The sequence below is a fragment of the Psittacula echo genome (genome assembly GCF_963264785.1).
Source record: "Psittacula echo genome assembly, chromosome: 24".
NCBI classification, from domain to species: domain Eukaryota; kingdom Metazoa; phylum Chordata; class Aves; order Psittaciformes; family Psittacidae; genus Psittacula; species Psittacula echo.
The window spans coordinates 924,903-944,695 of NC_137759.1; the positions used below are offsets into that span (position 1 = coordinate 924,903).

The 19,793-nt window shown below is 45.8% G+C and overlaps 1 protein-coding gene across 6 annotated transcripts in view; it reads left to right on the plus strand.

The window, feature by feature from the left end:
* The first annotated feature begins 1,028 nt into the window (after nt 1-1,028).
* Nucleotides 1,029-19,793, plus strand: part of INSR (insulin receptor) — a 53,915-nt gene continuing 35,150 nt past the window's right edge. For all 6 annotated transcript variants that reach the window (XR_013958448.1, XR_013958449.1, XR_013958450.1 and 3 more), the window contains exons 1-2: nt 1,029-1,226; nt 9,094-9,645. Coding sequence is in view for 1 of the 6 variants with exons in the window: in XM_080633886.1 (XP_080490012.1) it covers nt 1,148-1,226; nt 9,094-9,645 (631 nt within the window). In the remaining 5 variants the exon portion in view is untranslated. The remainder of the gene's footprint in view (nt 1,227-9,093; nt 9,646-19,793) is intronic.

The following is a 19,793-nucleotide window of genomic DNA, read 5'->3' on the forward strand; positions in this document are numbered from 1 at the left end:
TGGAAAAGCAACCCAAAGTATTTTAAATAGAGCAAACTCTCCTAAAGCAATTCCATGTCTAGAAAAAGGAACCAATGTGAAGGGAGCTGTTGGTAACCGGGGGGCTGCCCCAGGCCCATTGAGCAAGAAATGTAATACAAAAGTGAGGTCTGTTGTAAGCTGAAGATGGTGAGGAAAAGATCTGAAAGAAGAACGTCTATTTACCAAGCGCTTCTGAATTAAAAAAGCTTTATCCCAGTAGTTTATCACTCGCTATCTTGCAGAAATGGGTGAAAGCAAGCACCAGATAAAATTACTGCAAGTTGCCAGGGAACATGCTGTCATGGCTTAGCATGACTGCAACGCAGAGGTGATTAAAAAAGGAGGAAAAGGCATCTGCCCACGGCGGGGGGGGGGGTTGAACTATAGGATCTTTAAGGTCCCTTCCAACCCAAACCATTCTATGACTCCATGAAGTACTGAACCCTATTGCAAAGAGACAACTATAGCTCGGAAGCGGCTGTGTGGGCATCGTTCAGGCAGCAGTGCCCTCTCCCCGAGCTCAGTTTACCGGGTCTCTGGGGCAATCCAACCTCTCCAAACGCTCCACTGAGCGGAGGAGCAGGAGTGCTGAGGTAGAAGGGGCAGAAGCCCCGCTCCCGGCTGCCCCGTGGAGCCGCTGTGCCTTGCTCCTCAGCTTAACCCCCTCGGCGCGGCCCCGGCTCCCCCGCCACCACCTCCCTCTCGGCGGGTGTCGAGCGGGCCCATGCCCGCAGGAGCCGTCCCGGCCTCTCGAGGCCGCTTCTCCCGGCGGGGCCGCCCCCGGCAGGTGGACGCCACCGCCCCTCCCCCGGCCCGTCCCGTCCCCTGCCAGGCTCCGCGCCGCCTCTTGCCACCGCCCCGCTTCGCTCCCAGCTGACGGGGGCAGCTCCTTGTTTACTGGCCGGAGAGGCAGCCGCCAGCCCGGCCTGCGCTGGAAGGGGCCGCTAGAGCCGGGCCCGACACAGAGGGGCAGGGAGGGGCCGGGCGCTATAAAGGGGGCCGCGGCGCCTCACCCCAGTCTTTTACCGACGATGCGAAGCCGGGCCCGGCCCCCGCGCCCGCCCCGCGGCCTCTGATTCGCCCCCGCCGGGACGCGCCGAGCCGCGGCGGCTGCAGCGACGCGGGCATGGGACCGAGAGTGGCGGCGGCGGTGCTGGCCGTGGCCGTGGTGCTGGCGGCCTGGTGCGGCCGGAGCCGCGGCGAGAGTGAGTAGGGGCCCGGGGGCGCGGCCTAGGCTGGGCGGCGGGGCCCAGGCGGGCGGCTGGGCCGCGGCCCCGCGGCGTGAGGGGGTTAGGCTGCCGGGAGGCGCGGAGCGGCCCGGGCCTGCCGCGGTTACCCTTTGTACCTGCCCGGGGTGCGGCGGGGGGGGGCGAGGCGGCGGCTGCGCCAGGCCTCGCCGCGGGGCCGGTGGCTGAGGCGGCTCAGCCGGGGCCTGCGGCTCGGGGCCCGCAGCCCTCCCGCGGGGAGCGGCTCGGGTCACCTTCACCCCCGGGTCCGGCGTGCGCGGCCGCGAACCGCTGCGGGGTAGAGCGGGGGTCTCGGCGGCGGCCGGGGTTGGAGCTGGGACGGTACTGGGAAGGGCTGGAGCTGTCCCCGGTTCACCTCGGGATTCACTCATCGGCGCGTTCGGAGCCGCCGAGTCTCTCGCTGTCCCCGAGCCGGCGGGAATCCGGTGCGAAGGGGTCCCATCCCCTCCCTGGTTTGCAGCCGGGACTGGGCTGAGCTGTATCCGCACCCGGCTCCGGTCCTGGAGGGCTTTAGTGTGGTGAGGCGTGACCTGGGAGGTTTTGTCTTTAACCACAGGACTGCTTTTAGGTACCCTTCAACTCCACGGGTATTAAAGGGGGACGAAGCTCGGGGTAGGGATCGGTGTTTAAACAGAGGGTTGTTTAACACGGTGTTGTCACACACAGGGTAGGGATGTAAAGATGCTGTATCGGAGATCACAAGCCTGTTAAATCCACATGAATGGACACAAGTTTAAGCCTCATAAAGCTGTTTTAATGGGTTACGGTAAATGAACTTGCTAAGGGAATTCTTCTGGTTGCAGGTTTTAATTTTGGATGAATTTGGCATATGTTTTTTAATAAAGGTAAATTATTTATTTTAAGAGAGCTGACTGGCTACACTAATTGTCTCTCCCATAGACAGTCCCCTGGTCTGCCTGCTAGCTTCGCACTGGAAAAGGCAATAGCAAGAGAAAGGGTTCGAGTGCAGATGATGCATTGAGGGGTGTTTTTGAGACACGTGTGATGTTCAAGGGAGAAAGCAGGTTGTACACTTAAGACAGCTTCTTTTTAACAGCAATTGAACAAGTTCTGTATTTCCAAAACACCCCAGATCTTCATACGTTTTATGGTAGAAGCCTTAAAAGAGGCCGGTGGGACGGTTTAAACTCAGGAGGGAAGTTACAGCTGGCGATCATGTACAAACCTGCCCCTTACCAGCAGAGAAATGGGAAAGGTAGTTGACATTCAGCACTAATAATAAATATGTGCACAATTCGAGCAGTTCCTAATTTGAAAGCGTTATTGTTACTACCTCAGCCAAGCATCTTATTTATCTGTTTACATCCTATTTATATCAGCGCGCTTTTGGGTTGCAAATGTGTTGATGATCTTAACTCCCTAATCTTTGCTGTATTACTGTGTGGTAGGAAAATACACTGCAATTCATGGATGGAGAAACGGGAGCAATACACGAGTTGTTCCAGTCTGGGGTAGGGTATTTTTGTATCACTCATGCAGGGCAAATACGTTGTCAAGTATTTTGCAGACAGTTTGGTCAGTGAGGTCCATAATTCAGAAGGTTTGGGGGTTTGACTCCATGTTCTGAGAACGATTGGATTACAGTGCAGAAAACGCGATGCTAACAGGGAGGCCTGCAGCAGCGTGGCTCGGGGGTGAATGCACGTACAGGAGTTGCATAAGGAAACAAGTTGTTCCCTGAGCAGCAGAACCGATGAAGTCTGCTTTCTTGGAGATTTGTGTCCTGTGTTCTCTACAGACATGCCCCATGACAGCGCAGCTCTCCAGTGACAGCATCCCCCCTCCCTCAGCCCAGCCCCACGGAGGTTTTCGTGTGCCTTGTGTCTTTCTCTTCCCTTTGTTCCTTTCAGATAGCGTCAGGTAAGAAGCTGGGGGAAGGCAGCATGTGGTGTGCGTGTGTGTAGGTGGTTCTGTAGGTGGACTGGGTGGGTGGTTTGAATTCACACTTAAAGCATCCTTTGGATGGAGGCGCTGAGTTTTCCCTCCCTAATCCATCCCCAGTTTCCCTAAGCCTTTTTGAAACATGATACGTGAGAACTCGCTTCCTCTTTTACATGTGACTGGAGTTGGTTGGTGAGTTCAGAAGTTACCAGGAGGAGTAGAAGCAGGGCTTAAGGAGAGGAGACCTGACCTGACCTGCACATAAAATGAAGACCCAGATATCTTATTCTGTGACAAAAAACAGGCTTGCGTGGGGTTTTTTTCTCACTGTGTAAATGTAGTGCAACTTCTTGACATAAATCTCACACATGACTTGTGCACGTCTTTTCACTCTCTATGGTATTTAGGGTGGGATTTACTTCACCTAGTTTTAGGCATCTACCAGCTGAGCAACTTACTTTGGGCTCCTTTAGTGATTAGTAGAGAACTGATCGATACACTCACTAGAGTTTAAGGTACACTTCCTCCCCTTCTACACTTCTTACCAAGGTTCGGGTGCTGCGCATGTACTGCTGATGGTGGGAGTTAGAAATCTAGCTGAGCTCTCTCTACCTAAATCATCAGGTGGGACAAATTTCACTTTATATTTCTGTAGTAATAGCCTTTTAAGATAATTGAGTTTATAATTATTCTTTCTGGCTCATACAGCTCTTTTTTTATGCTCATAAACTCGTTAAGAAGCTGGTCCCTTGTTCCACCTCAACCCTGTGTTAATGTTTGTTGTTGAGAGACTCAATCTAGAAAGAAGTTTTGCTCCCAAGAGTATAAAGTAGAAAGAGTAAGTGCAGCAGGGCAGGGCTCTATCAAAACTAAGCAACAATCATGTCCATGGGCTGTCCTGATGTGCCCTCTTGCTATTTTAGAGAGAGGTAGCACACCAACTGCCTCTCTGAACACTCTGTAAGCCCCATAAGCTTTCTGGAGGTCACTTTTGGGGTGACTGTCTTGTGGAATATAAATTATGTTGATACTGGTGATGTGTAAAACCTGTTCCTACTCCCTCTGAAGTAATGTTAAGGTCTGGCAGCCCTGACTCCTGCCCATTACCCTGCGTGATCTCCTGTGGTCCTGGGATGCTGTCACTTCATTGCCTCTATCTTTGCATGGGAAGCACAGCAGCAGGAGCCACGCTCTGTTTATGTTTTGGATTGAGTGAGGAGGATGTAGTGATACCACAAAACAGGCCAGACCTTGAGGTTATGGGGGCTCTTAGCATTGAAGACTGCCACCTCCACGAGAGGTTTGCCCTCAGTTCAGCAGCTCTGCTTTCCGAGATGCGATTAGAGGGGGCTGGAGGTTTAGTCAGGTTCACTTTGAAGCCCTTGTCTCAGTCTGCTTCATTGGCTCAGATCTAAGTGGCTAAGATGGAAAATGGGAGTTTAAAAATTAATATTTGATAATTAGATGTTTTCGAGTTCATTCATTGCTATGGTAGGCTGGAAGCTGTCTTACAGTACCTGCCACTAAGAGACTAGTAACCTTTAACTAACCTGTCACTTAACAGGATGTTTTCCTGTCTCAGCAGTTATCCTAAGAAACACCTAAAGCCCTTTTTCCAGTTTCCTAATACCACGTCTGAAAGTCAGCCTTATAGAGAATTGCAAAGCTTTTCACTTGACCAGAGGGAGCGTGATTCTTTCTTAAATAACTTGCCTACTCAAGTAGGCAACGAATGCTATAAAAATGCAGAATTAACCGGTAGTTCTCTTGAGTGGTTTGTGATCTCCCTGCACAGTGCTGCAGTATTCTTGTCTTGACTGTTAAAGGGCCAGAGCTCTGAAGCAGTGAATCATTAAGGTTTGGTATCCACATGGTTTACTATAAACAAGGCTTAAGTTCCAGCTATTCCCCTGGTGTTAGCCTTTATCTTGAAAACTAACCTCTGGCATCAGATCTAGTTTGTTCATTCAGGACTTGAAGGTTGTTACCAAACCAGTTTGTTCAAGAGGCTTTGGCATCTTTGCAGTTGGTTGGTTGGTTGTCTTTAAAAAGCACGCCAGGCAACTTTTTTTTTTTTTCCTTGGGGGTCTGATGAAACATGTCTGTAATGATTGTATTTTTTAGGTTACTTTGAATAGCTGGGTAACTTAGGGATGGAGGAGTGTTTCCCCTGGCATCGTGCTGCGGGATGCAGAGGCTGTTTCTGCTCACGTTCAGGAATTTATGATTAGTAGAGGTTTTGCCAGGAATCTGAACAAGAATGGCTTTGGGCCTACTACTGGAGAAGCAATTTGAGCTTTTTTCTTTTCCTGAAAGCTGATTTATGTGGGTTTTTTGAAACCAGGTTGTCTGTATTATAATTGATGGCTCAGCTTTGCTCACCTTCTCCTGGGATCAAACCTGCTTGGCCTTCCTACTGAATCATTCATTAATTCCCCCGTCCCTGCAGAAGAAATACAATTGAGAGGAGCTGTGGAAGAACACTTATTACTTTGCTTAAAACTGCTTCTTGTTGTCTTGGTAACAATAAATTTATGGGCTGACTTAAGCAGCTACTGCATGACAGAAGATACCAAACTGCGATTCAACAGCATGAAAAGATTGAGAACCTTCCAGCAAAAAAACCTCATATTTTGGTTTGGGTATTCTTAACTCCTTATTTTTCTTCTTGTTCTTGTGGTAAAAAAGCAAGGAGCTTAGATCCTGTGGTATTTATCACTTAAAAGCTAAACTGAAGGAGAACATGAAAAATAGTTCTTAACTATTAGGTTTTTTGGTCTAAAAGCTTGTAGGTTTACCGTGACATTAGCCTTTTATTCAGTTGGTTTATTTCAGAAACAAATGCTGATTTATTTTGATTTCCTGCTAAGTTTCTACAGCAGCAAACATCAGCATTTGACACTGCCCTCCAGGAAAAGGACTTGTGCAGAAGTAGTGGAGCCCCTTAAGCACAGCAGGTAACATGCCTGTTTATTACATCCCTGTTGCTCAGTTTTAAACCAGCAGAGTTTGAATAACTCAGGTCACATCCTGGCTTGCCGGGATGTGTGGAATCTCCTATCTGGTCTGTGCTGGCACCACTAGTTACAAATAATGTGTTGTGTATCAGAGTATAGAATTGGTGAAACCCACAAAAATAGTTCTAAAAGGTAAATAACTGATGGATTGATTTGTAAAATATGCAAAAATGGTGCAAAAAATGCAAACAATTGATGGTAGATGTTCCAGGTGCATTCAAGAAATGCAATAAGGCTTAATTATTGAAATATATCAAATAAAGTGTTTATTTCCTAATAATAAATACATAATAATGTGGCTACCCCATCCCTGGTAGTGCCCAAGTCCAAGTTGGATGGGGCTTGGAGCAAGCTGCTGTAGTGGAAGGTGTCCCTGTCTGTGCAGGGGGTTGGACCTGGATGAGGTTTAAGGTCCCTTCCAACCCAAACCAGGCTGGGATTCTATGATCTTCTGGCCATTTGGACCAGGAGCAGCACTACTTATGTTAGTAGTGATCTCTAGAAGCTGCAGGGATATGAGTCAGACTCACAAGCAGCATAATTTTTACTTACTTAGATTATACAGGGAGGTGGTGAGTGCTGTGAGCTCTGGGAGTGTGGAGGATCAGCCTGTTGCTAGACAGAAGCAGAGAATACTCTCTGGGAAACCTTGCTGGATGCATATCTGTTCTTTGGCCAGAGAGGATCACACTTTTCTTTGGTGCTTTTCACCCAACCCTCTGATGCATGGTGTGGGGCTGATGCAGCAGCTGACTCCTTGGGATGGTGCCTTCAGCCTGGGTTCCTCAGCTTTGTTATGGGATGACAGCAGGATGCTTGTAGCCTGAAATGCAGGCACAGAATTGGGGGACTTGTTCCAAACTGCTGTTCTTTCCATGCAGACTCAAGCTTTTGCTGTCTTCCCCTTCTGTGGAGCTGAGCAGGGATGAAGGGGTTGTCTGGGGATTAGCTTGTGGCCCGTTTCTAGAGACTTACCTAATTCTAGTCGAAATGATGAAAGACTGAGGTAATCATGCTTAGTGTATATATGCATTTTGTGGCCTTGAGCCATAATAGAAGCATCAAGCTTTTACTCTTGCAGGTAATTCTTAGTCTGTAGAGTTGAGCCATACTTTTTGACCTTTCTTTTTCCTTAAGGACAGGTGTATACATTCAGTTTACTCTGGGTAGTACTTCACACTGTGACACAGCAACTGGTCATGGGTACCACCTCAGCGTGCTGTATTTTTCCTTGTGTGCCCAGCAAGCAGTAAATAAGAACCAAGATGTTGGATTTTGGATTTATCAGATAGTTTTAGCTACACTGGTGACTTGTACATCAAACTTCAGTGTCTGACTTTTGTTTGTCCTCCCATTGTTTCTCCTTCCTGAAGAAACCACTGGCCTGCCCTGTCACACACTTGTTTTTCTTGGAAATACCTATGTTAGTGATTTAAATTCAATATTTGGAGTACTTTAACTGAATCTGTTGCTCTCCCAGTTCTTTTTAGCCCATGGGATGTGCAGCAGGACAGCTTCCTGGCTTACTTCCAGTTTGGCTGCAGTTTTTCATGGGACAAAGAGGTTGCTGCAAGCTGGTCATCAGGTTTCCTTTCCCACTTGTAAAAAGCACATCTTTGATGTTGGAGGCTCTGCGTGTGTTAGCTGCTTCTTTCAGAAAGCAATTTATGAAACAACCTGGATATAGTACCAAAAAATCCCATTGGGCAATACTGCTTCAAATCCTGTATTATTTTATTGCACTGAAACAAATGTTTGAATGATCATGAAGACATTTGCATTGAATTCGTTGTTAACCCTTACAGCAGTGGGCTGTATAAAGCCATGATGAGTCAGTCATAACTTGTAAACATCAGTCTCCTAAATCAGTGTTGTAAGGCCTGGTTGTTGCTGGGTGATTTCTTGAAGCTGTGATGTTTTTATAGGTGGTGAGCTTTACATGCAGTGACAAAAAGAGTAAAGATATTGTGCTTTTAATTCTTAAGAGGGCAGGGGGACGGGGCTCTTTACTATAGACAAAAGAGAGAATCACTTACGTGGACTATGCTGTGCAGGAATGGGGCTAGAAACTTCCTTCTTCATTTCTTATCTGTGCTTAGAGTTAAAAAACATTTTCCTATTCAAATCTTTCTTCCCGTCTTTTCCTTTTGCTGGTACCTGGACTCCTGTTGTTCTGTTTCCCTTTTAATTTATGGTTCATGTATTTGTTCACTTTGCTAGTTCTTTGGGCTACTGATTCTACTAAATAAACTATCCAGATAGCCAAGGCAGGGGGATTTGCAACCCTGAGAAAACAACAACCAAAAAGCCCAAACACTGAAAAGAATGCTTAGGACAAAAATTCTTGGTGTAGTAAATTACTCCTGTCAGCAAAGTCTGGGCAAGCATGTGAGCTGTAGTCTTGCATGTATTTCCAGGTTTTCCTGCTCTCTTCTGAAGCACCACCATTTCCTAGCCATTATGCTTTTCCTATCTTCCCCTCCCTGGAACCATTCTAAATCACTCGCTCTAATCCACTGGCATTAATTGCACAATCTGAGATGAGGTAGGTGTGTCACTGGCAACTATCTAAGGAAAACAGACTCAGTTGCATAGACATCTCTTACTTTGGTAAATGCCAGATGACATCTAAGGACTGGTGTTACAAGTGCAGTCGTGATAGAAGTGATACACTCAAGATGGCAGAAGAAGTTATGAAATACTTTCATTGTTATTTTGTAATCATATACCAGGGGATGTTCCTTGCAGTTTATTTCTTAACGCTTAAAGCTTTACTGAAAAGCATCTGGCTGCATATTCCAAGTCTAGCTATACATTGTGATGTGGTTGGGTAAAACTGTGTCTTCAGAAAGCTCAAACAATTACCTTTTATAAAGGCATAAATAACATTGTTCTTTGCCTCCCAGTTTGCAGGAGCATGGACATCCGCAACAATCTGACCCGGCTGAACATGCTCGAGAACTGCACTGTCATCGAGGGCCACTTGCAAATCTTGCTGATGTTTAAAACCAAGCCTGAAGATTTCCGTGAGCTCAGCTTTCCTAAGCTCACTATGATTACAGACTACTTGCTGCTCTTTCGTGTGTACGGTCTGGAGAGTTTGAAGGGACTTTTCCCCAACCTCACTGTGATTCGAGGAACTCATCTGTTCTTTAATTACGCACTGGTCATTTTTGAGATGGTTCATCTGAAGGAGATCGGCCTCTACAACCTGATGAACATCACTCGAGGCGCTGTGCGGATTGAGAAGAACAACGAATTGTGTTACTTGTCCACAATTGACTGGTCGAGGATTTTGGATTCTGTAGAAGATAATTACATCGTGGCCAACAAGGACGACAAAGAAGAGTGTGGAGATGTGTGCCCCGGAACTGTGAAGGGGAAGAGCAACTGTCCTCCTACTGTGATAAACGGCATCTTCATTGAACGCTGCTGGACGCATGATCGCTGTCAGAGAGGTGAGTCTGCAGAGTGATGTACATCAACTGTGGGTCTGCTGTCGCTTTTTAACCTGTCTGGTCTGTTGGAGAGCTATTAGGTACCTGTTAATTGCTACCTTTAAGCACAGGTTCCTCAAAGCAAGGCTGAAAATTGATGTTAAACAGGGGAAGAGGAAACATTTGGGATGGGGCTATTTCGGCAGTTCTTCCACCTGTGTGAATGATGTATCCAAAAAGGTTGCGTTCGGTTCCTCTGGAAAGGCAGGGACTGCCTAAAGCTCCCAATTTAAACAGGCTATGAGTGTGACTGGTATCTTGTACAGTAATTAGTGGTATTTGTATCTCTGTTGGGGCTTGGGTAGGGGATTAACTTAATGTCCCAATTGACTGAAAGGCTGCAGCAGACGGATACAGAACAGTGGGGAAAAGTCTTTGTGGAATAAACCCAACTCCAGAGAAGTGCAATTACATCTTTACTGAAACCTTCCTGCCATATGAAAGTGTAAGACAGTGGATGAGTGAGCAGCATTTGCACAAAGGAAGGTGCTGGAAGCCAAGTCAGACCTGAAGGGAGAAGGGGAAGGAGGAGGGAGGACCTGGGTGGGAGTTGCCTGTAGCAGGAGCCCTGGGGAGGATGAAATGACTGGGCTTTGAGCCTGGCATTTTGATTCAGGGGAATAGCTGTGTTCAGAAGGCAAGCTGCTGTTGCAACCCCTGAGCTCCAGTTCTTCAACTGTATTAGGGTTGCTTTTAATTTCATACAGATTTGTTTTTTTCCAAACTTGGAGCTGACCTTAAGTTTAGTTTTAATTATATATTTACTTTGATTTATGTTAAATCTGACTTGACGGGGAGCAAAGTGAATTGAGGTAAAACTGACACATTTAGAGTCGTCTGTCTTTCTGGAGGTAGAGCATCCAAATGAAGCAGTGTGTCCTAAGACAAAATTAGGAAACTTGTGGGCTGGAGGGAATTTCTTGCCAAGCTTTAAAGGGCAGCTCTGAGTGCTAAGTGCCAAATTGGAGAAGGAATTCCTGCCAGTATGCATAAAGTAATGAAATTAATGTGGTTTCCCCTCTGCTACTCCTCACCCCAGAATCGTCTGGCTTCCTTTTAAAGAAAGTGGTCATTTTTTGTCACCAGGATAACAGGGTATGAGCAAGAAGATGCAAGCATTTGTGCGTGTGCCTTTTTTTACATGAAAAGCAAGGTTATAAAGCATTTTAGTTCATAAACTCTTTTGGCATGCAATTATCAGTGCCGAAACCATGTATTCATGTTTCCTGTTTTCAGCTTTTTCATAAGGTTAAAGATAAAACTGAGGCTTTTTCAGTGGCTAGACCACTCATAATGTCCCTCATTCCTGTGAATTTTGTGGGGCTGTGTTGCAGCTGACTGGAATGTATGGTTTCTCTCCTTTATATGACTGTCTATTTGCATGAAACATGTAGGAATGTAAGATTTTAACCATTGGGACAGCAGTCTCAGCTCCTGAGCCTCTTGTACAAATGCAGTTAAGTTTCTTGGAGGAAACCTGTACGGTATCACACCCCATCTTAGCTCAGGTGCCTAAGGAAGCCAACCTAGTAAGTCTGTTGGACTTGAATTTGAAATTGAAATTCGAATGGGAAAATGGTTTCAAAAAAGTAATTGTATGCAGATGCTCCCATTTGGTTTTTCTGAGGTCCTTGTAGAAGACAGCCTCCTCTAGTGGAAGGTGTCCCTGCCTGTGGCAGGGGGTTGGAAGTGAATGGGCTTGAAGGTCCCTTCCAATACAAATCATTCTATGATTCTATGATTCTATGATTTAGAGACGCTTTGCTCATAGGTACTTTGGCTGTAACTGGTATGCACTTTCCAAACCACTTCACAAGCCACGCTTATCTTTGGTTTGAATGCAGAGATTTGTACTTTTATTTCTTGGTAGCTGGTGCTCTCAACAAGCTGGTATCTGTGTTACATTGTGCCTTGAAACACCTGCCTGTGTGCTTAAAATGACTTTAGAACAGCTTGAGTCGTGTTTTAGACTGTGAGTAGCCTTTAGACTTCCAGCAGATGAAGTGACATTTATGTAGAGAACCTGTTGGTGGAATCACTGTGTTCTCTGTTCCTGTGCCAGCCTTAATGTATCCTTAGCATGTCTAATTGTTTTGTCGAGATTATTAAGGACTTGTGTGAATTGTACTTTGGTTTTCCTTAGCCTCAAGAGCCTCATAGCAGCTCCCAGTACTGAGGGTGTTAATGTCATGAAATCTTTCCGTCTGCATTTTTCTGGGACTTCTTCTGCTTATCTGAGCCTCTTCAGCAGCTGATGCTGTGCTCAAGTCTCCTGTTTCTCTGGTTTTAGGTGTATTCTCCTTTTTTATTGTTGCTTTTTGTCTTTTAACCAATGCTGGGATGAAATGTAGCAATTACAGTCTGATTTTCATGGGGGAAGCTTGGGGTTGTGTGTTGCCTGTTTTACTGCAGGTTATTTGTACCTCTGGTTTGTTTCAGAGAACTTTGGGGTAGGGTCTCCCATTTGCTGTTTTTCTGTTTTCCACCTCTCTGGATGGGAAGCTGATGCTGTCTAAGCCGAGAGCACTGCTGGCCTTGTGTGAATGGGAAGGGATACGGCAACAGCTGGGATTGGAGTGTGGTCCTGGATGTCCCCCATTTCTTCCACACCATTCCCTGACCTTGTGTGCTCTCTGGGGTCTCTCCTTTCATGTTATCCCTGCCACATCTCATATTGATCATGCACCTTTGATATGCCTTTATTTTAATCGGCACAGATACCTCTGTTAACTCCGAAACTAACTTTCAGTTATATAGCATATAATTATCTCTAAGGCACACGTCCAAGGCTCTGAATCATCCTTGCAGCCTTAACTCTAGCCCAGAAATTCTTTCAGTTGGTGATAACATGTTCAAGACAACAAAGTAAAAGATCTTCTTACAGATGTTAGAGCTAAGGTTGTGGATGAAACCAGTTGGGAGGAACTGAAATGATTTGTGGGCAGCTGCATGCTTTGAAAACACACTCAATATTGTGTGAGTGCAGGGCTCTGTAGGTGGATGCACCAGAGGCTGAGCTTGGTCAGGATGCTTCCTGAAAGGTTTCTTTGCTAAATCACTTACATTGGTGTGAAAAGCAAGTCAGTTCAGTTAAGGCCAACTCATGGTATATTTTGGGTAGGAAGGGAGGGAAATATGTAGTCTGTTTGGAATTTGGGTTTAGCTGGGTTTTATGGCAGCCGGGTGCTGTTCCTGTTCTGGAGGGTTTGTACCTTTTCAGCCCACGTTTTTGAAATGTGGTGGGGTTTTTACATGCATCCTTGCATTGCTGAGAAAACGTCGTTCTCTGAGAGCAGTGGCTTCACGCAGAGCGGCTGAGCTGAAGAATGCAGACAACAGAAATGCTGGAAGTGCCACGTCCGAGCCCTCACTCTGGATCTGCCAAACGTGATTTTCATCTTTTGCATTTTTTTTTCCACTCTTTTTTTTTGAATGTAATAAAAATGCTGTGTGTTTGTCACAGCGCTTGCAGAAGGAACAATTCCCTCTGAACTAGGAGTTCCTGCCTGTTCTTTCTGCTGTCAGTCCTCTCTGTCCATACATGGTTTGAAGCAGTCTGATGTTTTTGACAGTCTAATTATAAAGGCAGGTTCAGCCTTTAACTTGCAGATTAATTCATCTGGAGGTGGAGAAAGTTAATAGGAAGGAAAAGTGGAGTGGCTAAATCAAAATGATGAGGAAAATGAGCTGCGATATCAGGCAGTCCCTTGGTGAGTGTTGAAGAGCTGCATTCCTGAAAAATAAGGATGGATATCTGAAATATAGGCTTTGTTCCTTAGAGGATATGATGAAATTACAGTTCTCCTTTTCATCCTGAATGAAACCTTTGTAGGGATCTGTTATCTTCTTGATCTTGGGACTTCACACTACCGGGAAATTTGGGTTGTTAAGAGTGTGGGCCATTTCAGGCTTGTCCATAGACTCCTTCTTTAATCTATTATCTTGCTTTATGTGATAGAACCAAAAGTTGTATCTCTTAATTAGTGCAATCTAGAATTGGTTGCATGGAAAGAAAGTGGAAAGCGTATGAAACCGTTTAGGCCAATTGAAGAGGATGGTATGACAGAGCTGATGGAAGGGGTGACAGCCTGGAGTAACTGATGTGCAAAGGAGCTGCTAAAGAAAGGTTGTGTGTGGGAATAACGATGCTTGTCCAGGCTTTTTGTGACGTTGGGGAAGCAGGTCCGGGGGCTGGGGCTACCACGGAATCTCTCTTTTAATTTTCCTGTGATCCATCCAGGGAAAATTCTGGGACAGGTATGGAACTAAAAGTCACTTTAGTGCCTTTCTGTGTTTCCTAGTGCAAGCATCACAACAAAGCACTCAGAAATGTCTCTCAACAAAACCTGAAATGTCTTTCAGCTCCTGTGAAACAGCACCAAGTGCTTTTAAAGAGGTGGGTGCCAGAAGAAATTCTGCAACTCTGAACATCTCCAGGGCAGGTTTGAATAACAAAATGTAGAGGTGTGTGTGGGAAACGCTTTGTGATGTTTACTTAGGTAGAAATATTACTTAGCAACAGCTTCCTGCGATTTTTATGTGCTGGGAATTTCTGTCACCGTGAGTTTAGTTTTATTACCTTTGCATGGGAAAGGGGTCTTGAAGCACTCCACAGACTTCGCTAGCCTCAAGGGCAAGATATTTTTAAAGCTTCCAACACAAAAGAAATGTTTCCAGTTGCTACCACATGAAGTGGAAATGCTTCTTTTCTTTGGAGATCTGATAAGAGCTGCCTTTTTTCTTGTCCTAGCTCTGACAAATGCGAGATGGAAGTTGACACCCGATAATCTCACTGGGGCGTCTGCTCTCAACCTTGCCAAGCGAGAGCTTTATTGAGTGCATGTCGTGCTTGTGGCTGGGGCTATTGTGATGCTCGAGACATCCTAAACTAATTCACTTGAGCTTATTAGGAGTAGTTAAGAGATTTATAGTGCTTGGTCAGACACAGCCCGGAATTGGGGGAAAAGAGGTGGAAATAATCCCTCCATACAAATGGCTATTTAAGATTATATTGTTTACCCTGAAAAAGCCAAACAAAACTTGGGGCTGTGAAGAAGCATCCAGTAAAGTAAAGCTTTTCTCCGCCTGCAGATCTGGAGAGGGAATTTGAAAAAGGGCCTGCAGGGACAGGCCAAGGAGAATGGCTTTACCCTGCCAGAGGGGAGACTGAGATGAGCTCTTAGGCAGAAGCTCTTCCCTGTGAGGGTGCTGAGGCGCTGGCACAGGGTGCCCAGAGAAGCTGTGGCTGCCCCATCCCTGGCAGTGCTCAAGGCCAGGTTGGACACAGGGGCTTGGAGCAACCTGGTTTTAATTGTAAAAGTATGCTAAATCAAATGCAGCTCTCCTGCCCCTTTGCAGATTTAGGCAAACAAAGCAAAAGAAATTTCATCTGCCCATGATGGTATAGTATTCTTCCATTTCATGATGAGCAAACTGGACATGTTTGTTGTAGGAGGCTTTGAAGGGATTGTAAACTGTTGAATCATGGAATCGCAAACTGATTTGGATTGGAAAGGACCTTAAAGCTCATCCAGTTCCAACCCCCTGCCACAGGCAGGGACACCTTCCTCTAGAGCAGGTTGCTCCAAGCCCCTGTGTCCAACCTGGCCTTGAACACTGCCAGGGATGGAGCAGCCACAGTTTCTCTGGGCACCCTGTGCCAGCGCCTCAGCACCCTCACATGGAAGAGCTTCTGCCTTGTGTCTAACCTGAATCTCCCCTGTTTCAGTTTGAACCCATTCCCCCTTGTCCTATCACTACAGTCCCTGATGAAGAGTCCCTCTCTAGCATCCTTGTAGTCCATACACAGAAGTGTATCCAGTGTGTGAGCAGCCCAACCAAAACATGTCACTTGGCCAAGCTCTCAAACCATCTTTACCAGGAATGGGATTTGACAGGGATTGCCTCCGTGAATCATAGAATAGTTAGGGTTGGAAAGGACCTTAAGATCATCCAGTTCCAACCCCCCTGCCATGGGCAGGGACAATAAATGTTGTGGTTAAAAAGGAACACAAAAAAGGGCAAAAAGCCCCAGGTGTGACCGGTGCAAAGATTGTTTCTAACTGAAAGGGTGAGGATTTCAGGATATTTTGATTAATGACAGAGCTGGTGAATAACCCACTGTGTACTAGAGGAAGCAGCACTAACCCTTCCTCAGCGTGTAACAATAGCTGGTTACAAGTTCAATGATCGTGCTTCCCAATTATATCCTATAATTGTGTGCAAGTTCCTATTGGAGGGATGTGAATGAACTTGCTGGGATGTTTATTAGGGCTCTTGGTTAGCTGGAAAACAAAATAAGATGTTGGACAGGGGGATTGGATGCTTGGTCCATGCCTGTAGTTATTTCAGTTGCTGCTTTGATCCAAAGTTTGTGGCACTGCTTAAGTGTACAAAGCAGCTCACTGTGGCTTCAACACTGAGATGCTGTAGATGACAACTGTGTGTGTTCATCATCTTTATCTAGGTTTTTTAGCTGATGGGGCTGGGGGGCCCTGTGTCTGGGCTGACATGGTTGGAGAGTCATCAGCATTGCTTTTATTTTGGCTTGTGACATTTAAAACAAACAGAGAATTAACTTTGGCTCTGTGTGGTGCTTGAATGTTGGCTGAGTGTAATGTTTTCACATGGAGAGTCTGGCTTCCTTGTGAATCTGGATTTGAAAATGAATTGAATGAACAGGGCAGGACGCTCGGCACCTGTTGAAGTCCAAGAAGTTTTCTAATGTGAAATTTCCTTCTTTCTTCTTCAAAATAGGATCAGAGTTGCTACAGAGAAGAAGGACACAAGCAGGGAAGAGGATACTCTGTACTAAGTTGCTTCTAGCTCAGTATCCTCAGTGTGAAATGCTTCACTTGAGAATGTGCTTTCTTGTGTACCTGACTAAAGGCTGCCTCCTGGGCATCTAGAGAAAATCCCCTCAGAGAGTTGCAAAGTCCAGCTCGAGTAGCACTCAGCAGAATGCTGGGATTCATGTTCTTCTATTTTTAAAGAGCTCAGAGTATGTGTAGTTTCCCCAGCATCACTTCGGTGCGGTCCAGGAGAATAAATGGGATTTTCATCTTGTGTATCAGGTTAGAGGTGCTCTTTTTGCATGGTGTCAAGAATAATGCTCCGCTTTTGCTGTAAACCAGGCAGTTTCAGCACTCACACTGTAGTCACTAAAGCTCTGGCAGGTGCTGGATAGTTGGGCTATTAAGCATTATGACCGTTGTTCATATGCAGGCTAACGAGGCTGACAGCTATTGAGCAAGTTTGTCCCATGAGGACTGTTAACTTTGCAAGGTCTCACCAGCTGGGGAAGGGAGATTTCATCAATCTGTTCATAGAACTACTCCAATCTTTTGTTTTCTGCTCATTGGGAAGGCTTCTGGAGATGTGCACATTTTATTGCTGGTCACCTGGGACTTCTATAGAATTGCTGCTGCTGTGTGGCCATGGTAGAATTTGAGGGCCCTGACATGATGAACTGAGTGTGAGCTCAAGTTCCAGGGAGGACTGATGGTTTTGAAGTCAAAGCAGAGTTAAGGCAACTTCGGTAGCAAACTTGTCAGAAATGAGAGAAAATACCTGCAGACTGAGCAGCAGTAACTTCTAAGGTCACTGGCTTTCTGGTTCATCACGCTCCTGACCCCTAAGCATGATTCCTCATTTAGTGTTTATTACAAAGTGAGTTGTCTGGGGCAGGGAGGCAGGAGGTTGGTCTCCAATTGTTCATCAAAATAAAGCCTGCTGGACTGCGAGGTTGTAAGGAAGGGAAGGTTTATAGGGCAAGGGAACAGGCATGGCTTGGGGTTGTGTAGCCATGGTTTCCAGCTCAAGTTTTTATGTTTTCTCTGGTTTTGTAACTGTGGGGATTTGATTATGTTAGCACAGAGCATTACTGCAACGTGAGGCTTTAATACCTGTGGGCAGGGGCAGCAGTTGCAGTGCAGCGAGGGAGAGCTTGGGCCCTATGCAGTGTTTCAGAGGTGCAGGAAGAGGAAAGACTTGAGTGCAGAGATGTAAATTCCTTGGGGGGCAAAACTGCAAGGAGTTTACATGCCCCAAAATGGGGTTGCCTGTCTGCTGGCTGACTTTTCCCTATCAGTGTGAAGACTGCCAAGTCTGATGCTGTGTGCTAAAGAGAAAGATTATTTGGTGGCTGTGGGAAAGCTGCTGAACTTGGCAGCCTTGCTTTGGATAATGTGAGTGAGATGCCATTAGCTTCTGAGTTATCTGTTCAAAAATACCTGAAAATACTAGGATTTTCCTAAGCAACCTGCAGCTATTGCATTGAACTAAACGTCTGGAAATCTCTCACACAAACTTCAGACAAACTTTGTCATATCAGCAACATTTTATGATTGAGAAGGTACGTAAAGAATGCTTGTGCTTGAATGTGGGCTTGAACCCTGCTGTGCTGTTAAAGACACAATTAGAAGATCTTAGGAATGATGCAGGAAGCTTTACCAGTGTATTGGGGTTCCTAGGACTAAAGCACATGCAATTCAGCAGCCATCATGGGATAACTAAGCATTTTTCTGTTACCACTTTAGACTTCATCAGGCATCCATGCTGTGTTACCACACTGCAAGGATTTTAATACTTCATGAGCAATGAAAGTAGTCATTAAAATTTGAGTATTGGACAGATGTTCTTTCATGTAAAGACAAACCAGTGGCACTGGTAGTGATAACAGCAGGACTTGTTATTTCTGGGCTTCAGGCTTTTCTGAATGTCACCTTTTTGAAGTAAGGCTGATTGCACTGGATGTGTTTACACAGCTTCAGCTGGGGATGAATGAGTCCAAGAGTTCCCTTGTGAGTACCCCTCAGAAGCTCCCAAAAGCTGGAGAGGAAGTGGAGCTCCTCAGTGTGATGTCTGACTGTCTGAAAGGCTCACCCAGTGAAGCCTTAACGTGGCTTAAAGGAATAAGGCTTTTGTTTTAGAACTGTATTTGAAGCAAAGCCTTTAAAGCTCAATAAACTCTTTCTCTGTTCATTCAGTTCTGTGGGGTTTAGACTTGGGGATCTGCACGCTCCATGTTTCTGGCACAAGGACAAGTGTAACGTGCAGTAGCAGTCTTACCTGGAGACTTAATGAAAAAGCATTTGGAAACCACTTATCTATCAGAAGCAACTTCTCACCTCATTGGTGATTATTAAATGAGCAAAAGCAATGTCATGTGTAGATTACTTTTTCCTTAGGCTTCTCTTCCACACTCCAATAACCTTATCTCCAGGGCTGCCGAAATAATTTGTATGGTGTTTGGCTGCTCTTTCAGCGCTTATTGTTTCTAGCCTACAAAACCAGTCTAGAAATCTATTAGAACTGGGTATCCACATCAGGCATCAGGTTTTTTGTTCTGGGGAATAGAAAATGTTCTCCTTTGAGCCTAAACGGTGCATGGATTTGGTGGGTGTGATAAGGAAAACGTCCTCTTGTTTTGCATGGCTCTGTTGGTGAAAGGAGGAGTTGCTGGATGATGGTTGTTGTTGATCAGCACCAGGGCAGAGTGTGCTGTTTTTCCACATGCTCTAATCTGTGATAACAAAAAGAACTCCAGATTGTGTTTTTCAAACACGCTTTAGGTCTCTCGCTGCTCAGATTTGCCAGTGACTCTTCACTGCGGTAATACAGCCATCCACCCAAAGCCTGATTTGAAGTGGCACGGTTTCAAATATGAGCCTTGTTTTGATACTGAAGGAGACTGAGCAGGACTCAGCAATAAACTGTCAAGTGTCTTGCTTCATACCAAGTATTCTGCAGAGGATCCTGTGCTGGATGTGGACATGAGATACCACCGACCTCTTCTTAGCACTGCCCTTGGCCTCTTGGGTAGTTCGGTGCCCCCCTCTGTGCCTCGGTGGTCATCTGTAACGTGGAGTGAGCTGCTGGTGAGCTGGGCTTCAAGAAGCTTCAGATAGCGAGTGCAGGAAGTGCCTTGAGGCAGAACTTAACTTTAAGATGGATTTAGACAAGCAACTGTCAGAAATGCCTTAGATAAAAAATACTTTAGTATTTGACCTGGCTTCGGACAGGCGGCATCTCAAACTCCTTCAGCTCCTCTCCACGTGAAGGTTAGTTTCAATAACAGCAGCTCTGTTCTGAGGTTCACAACTCCCATT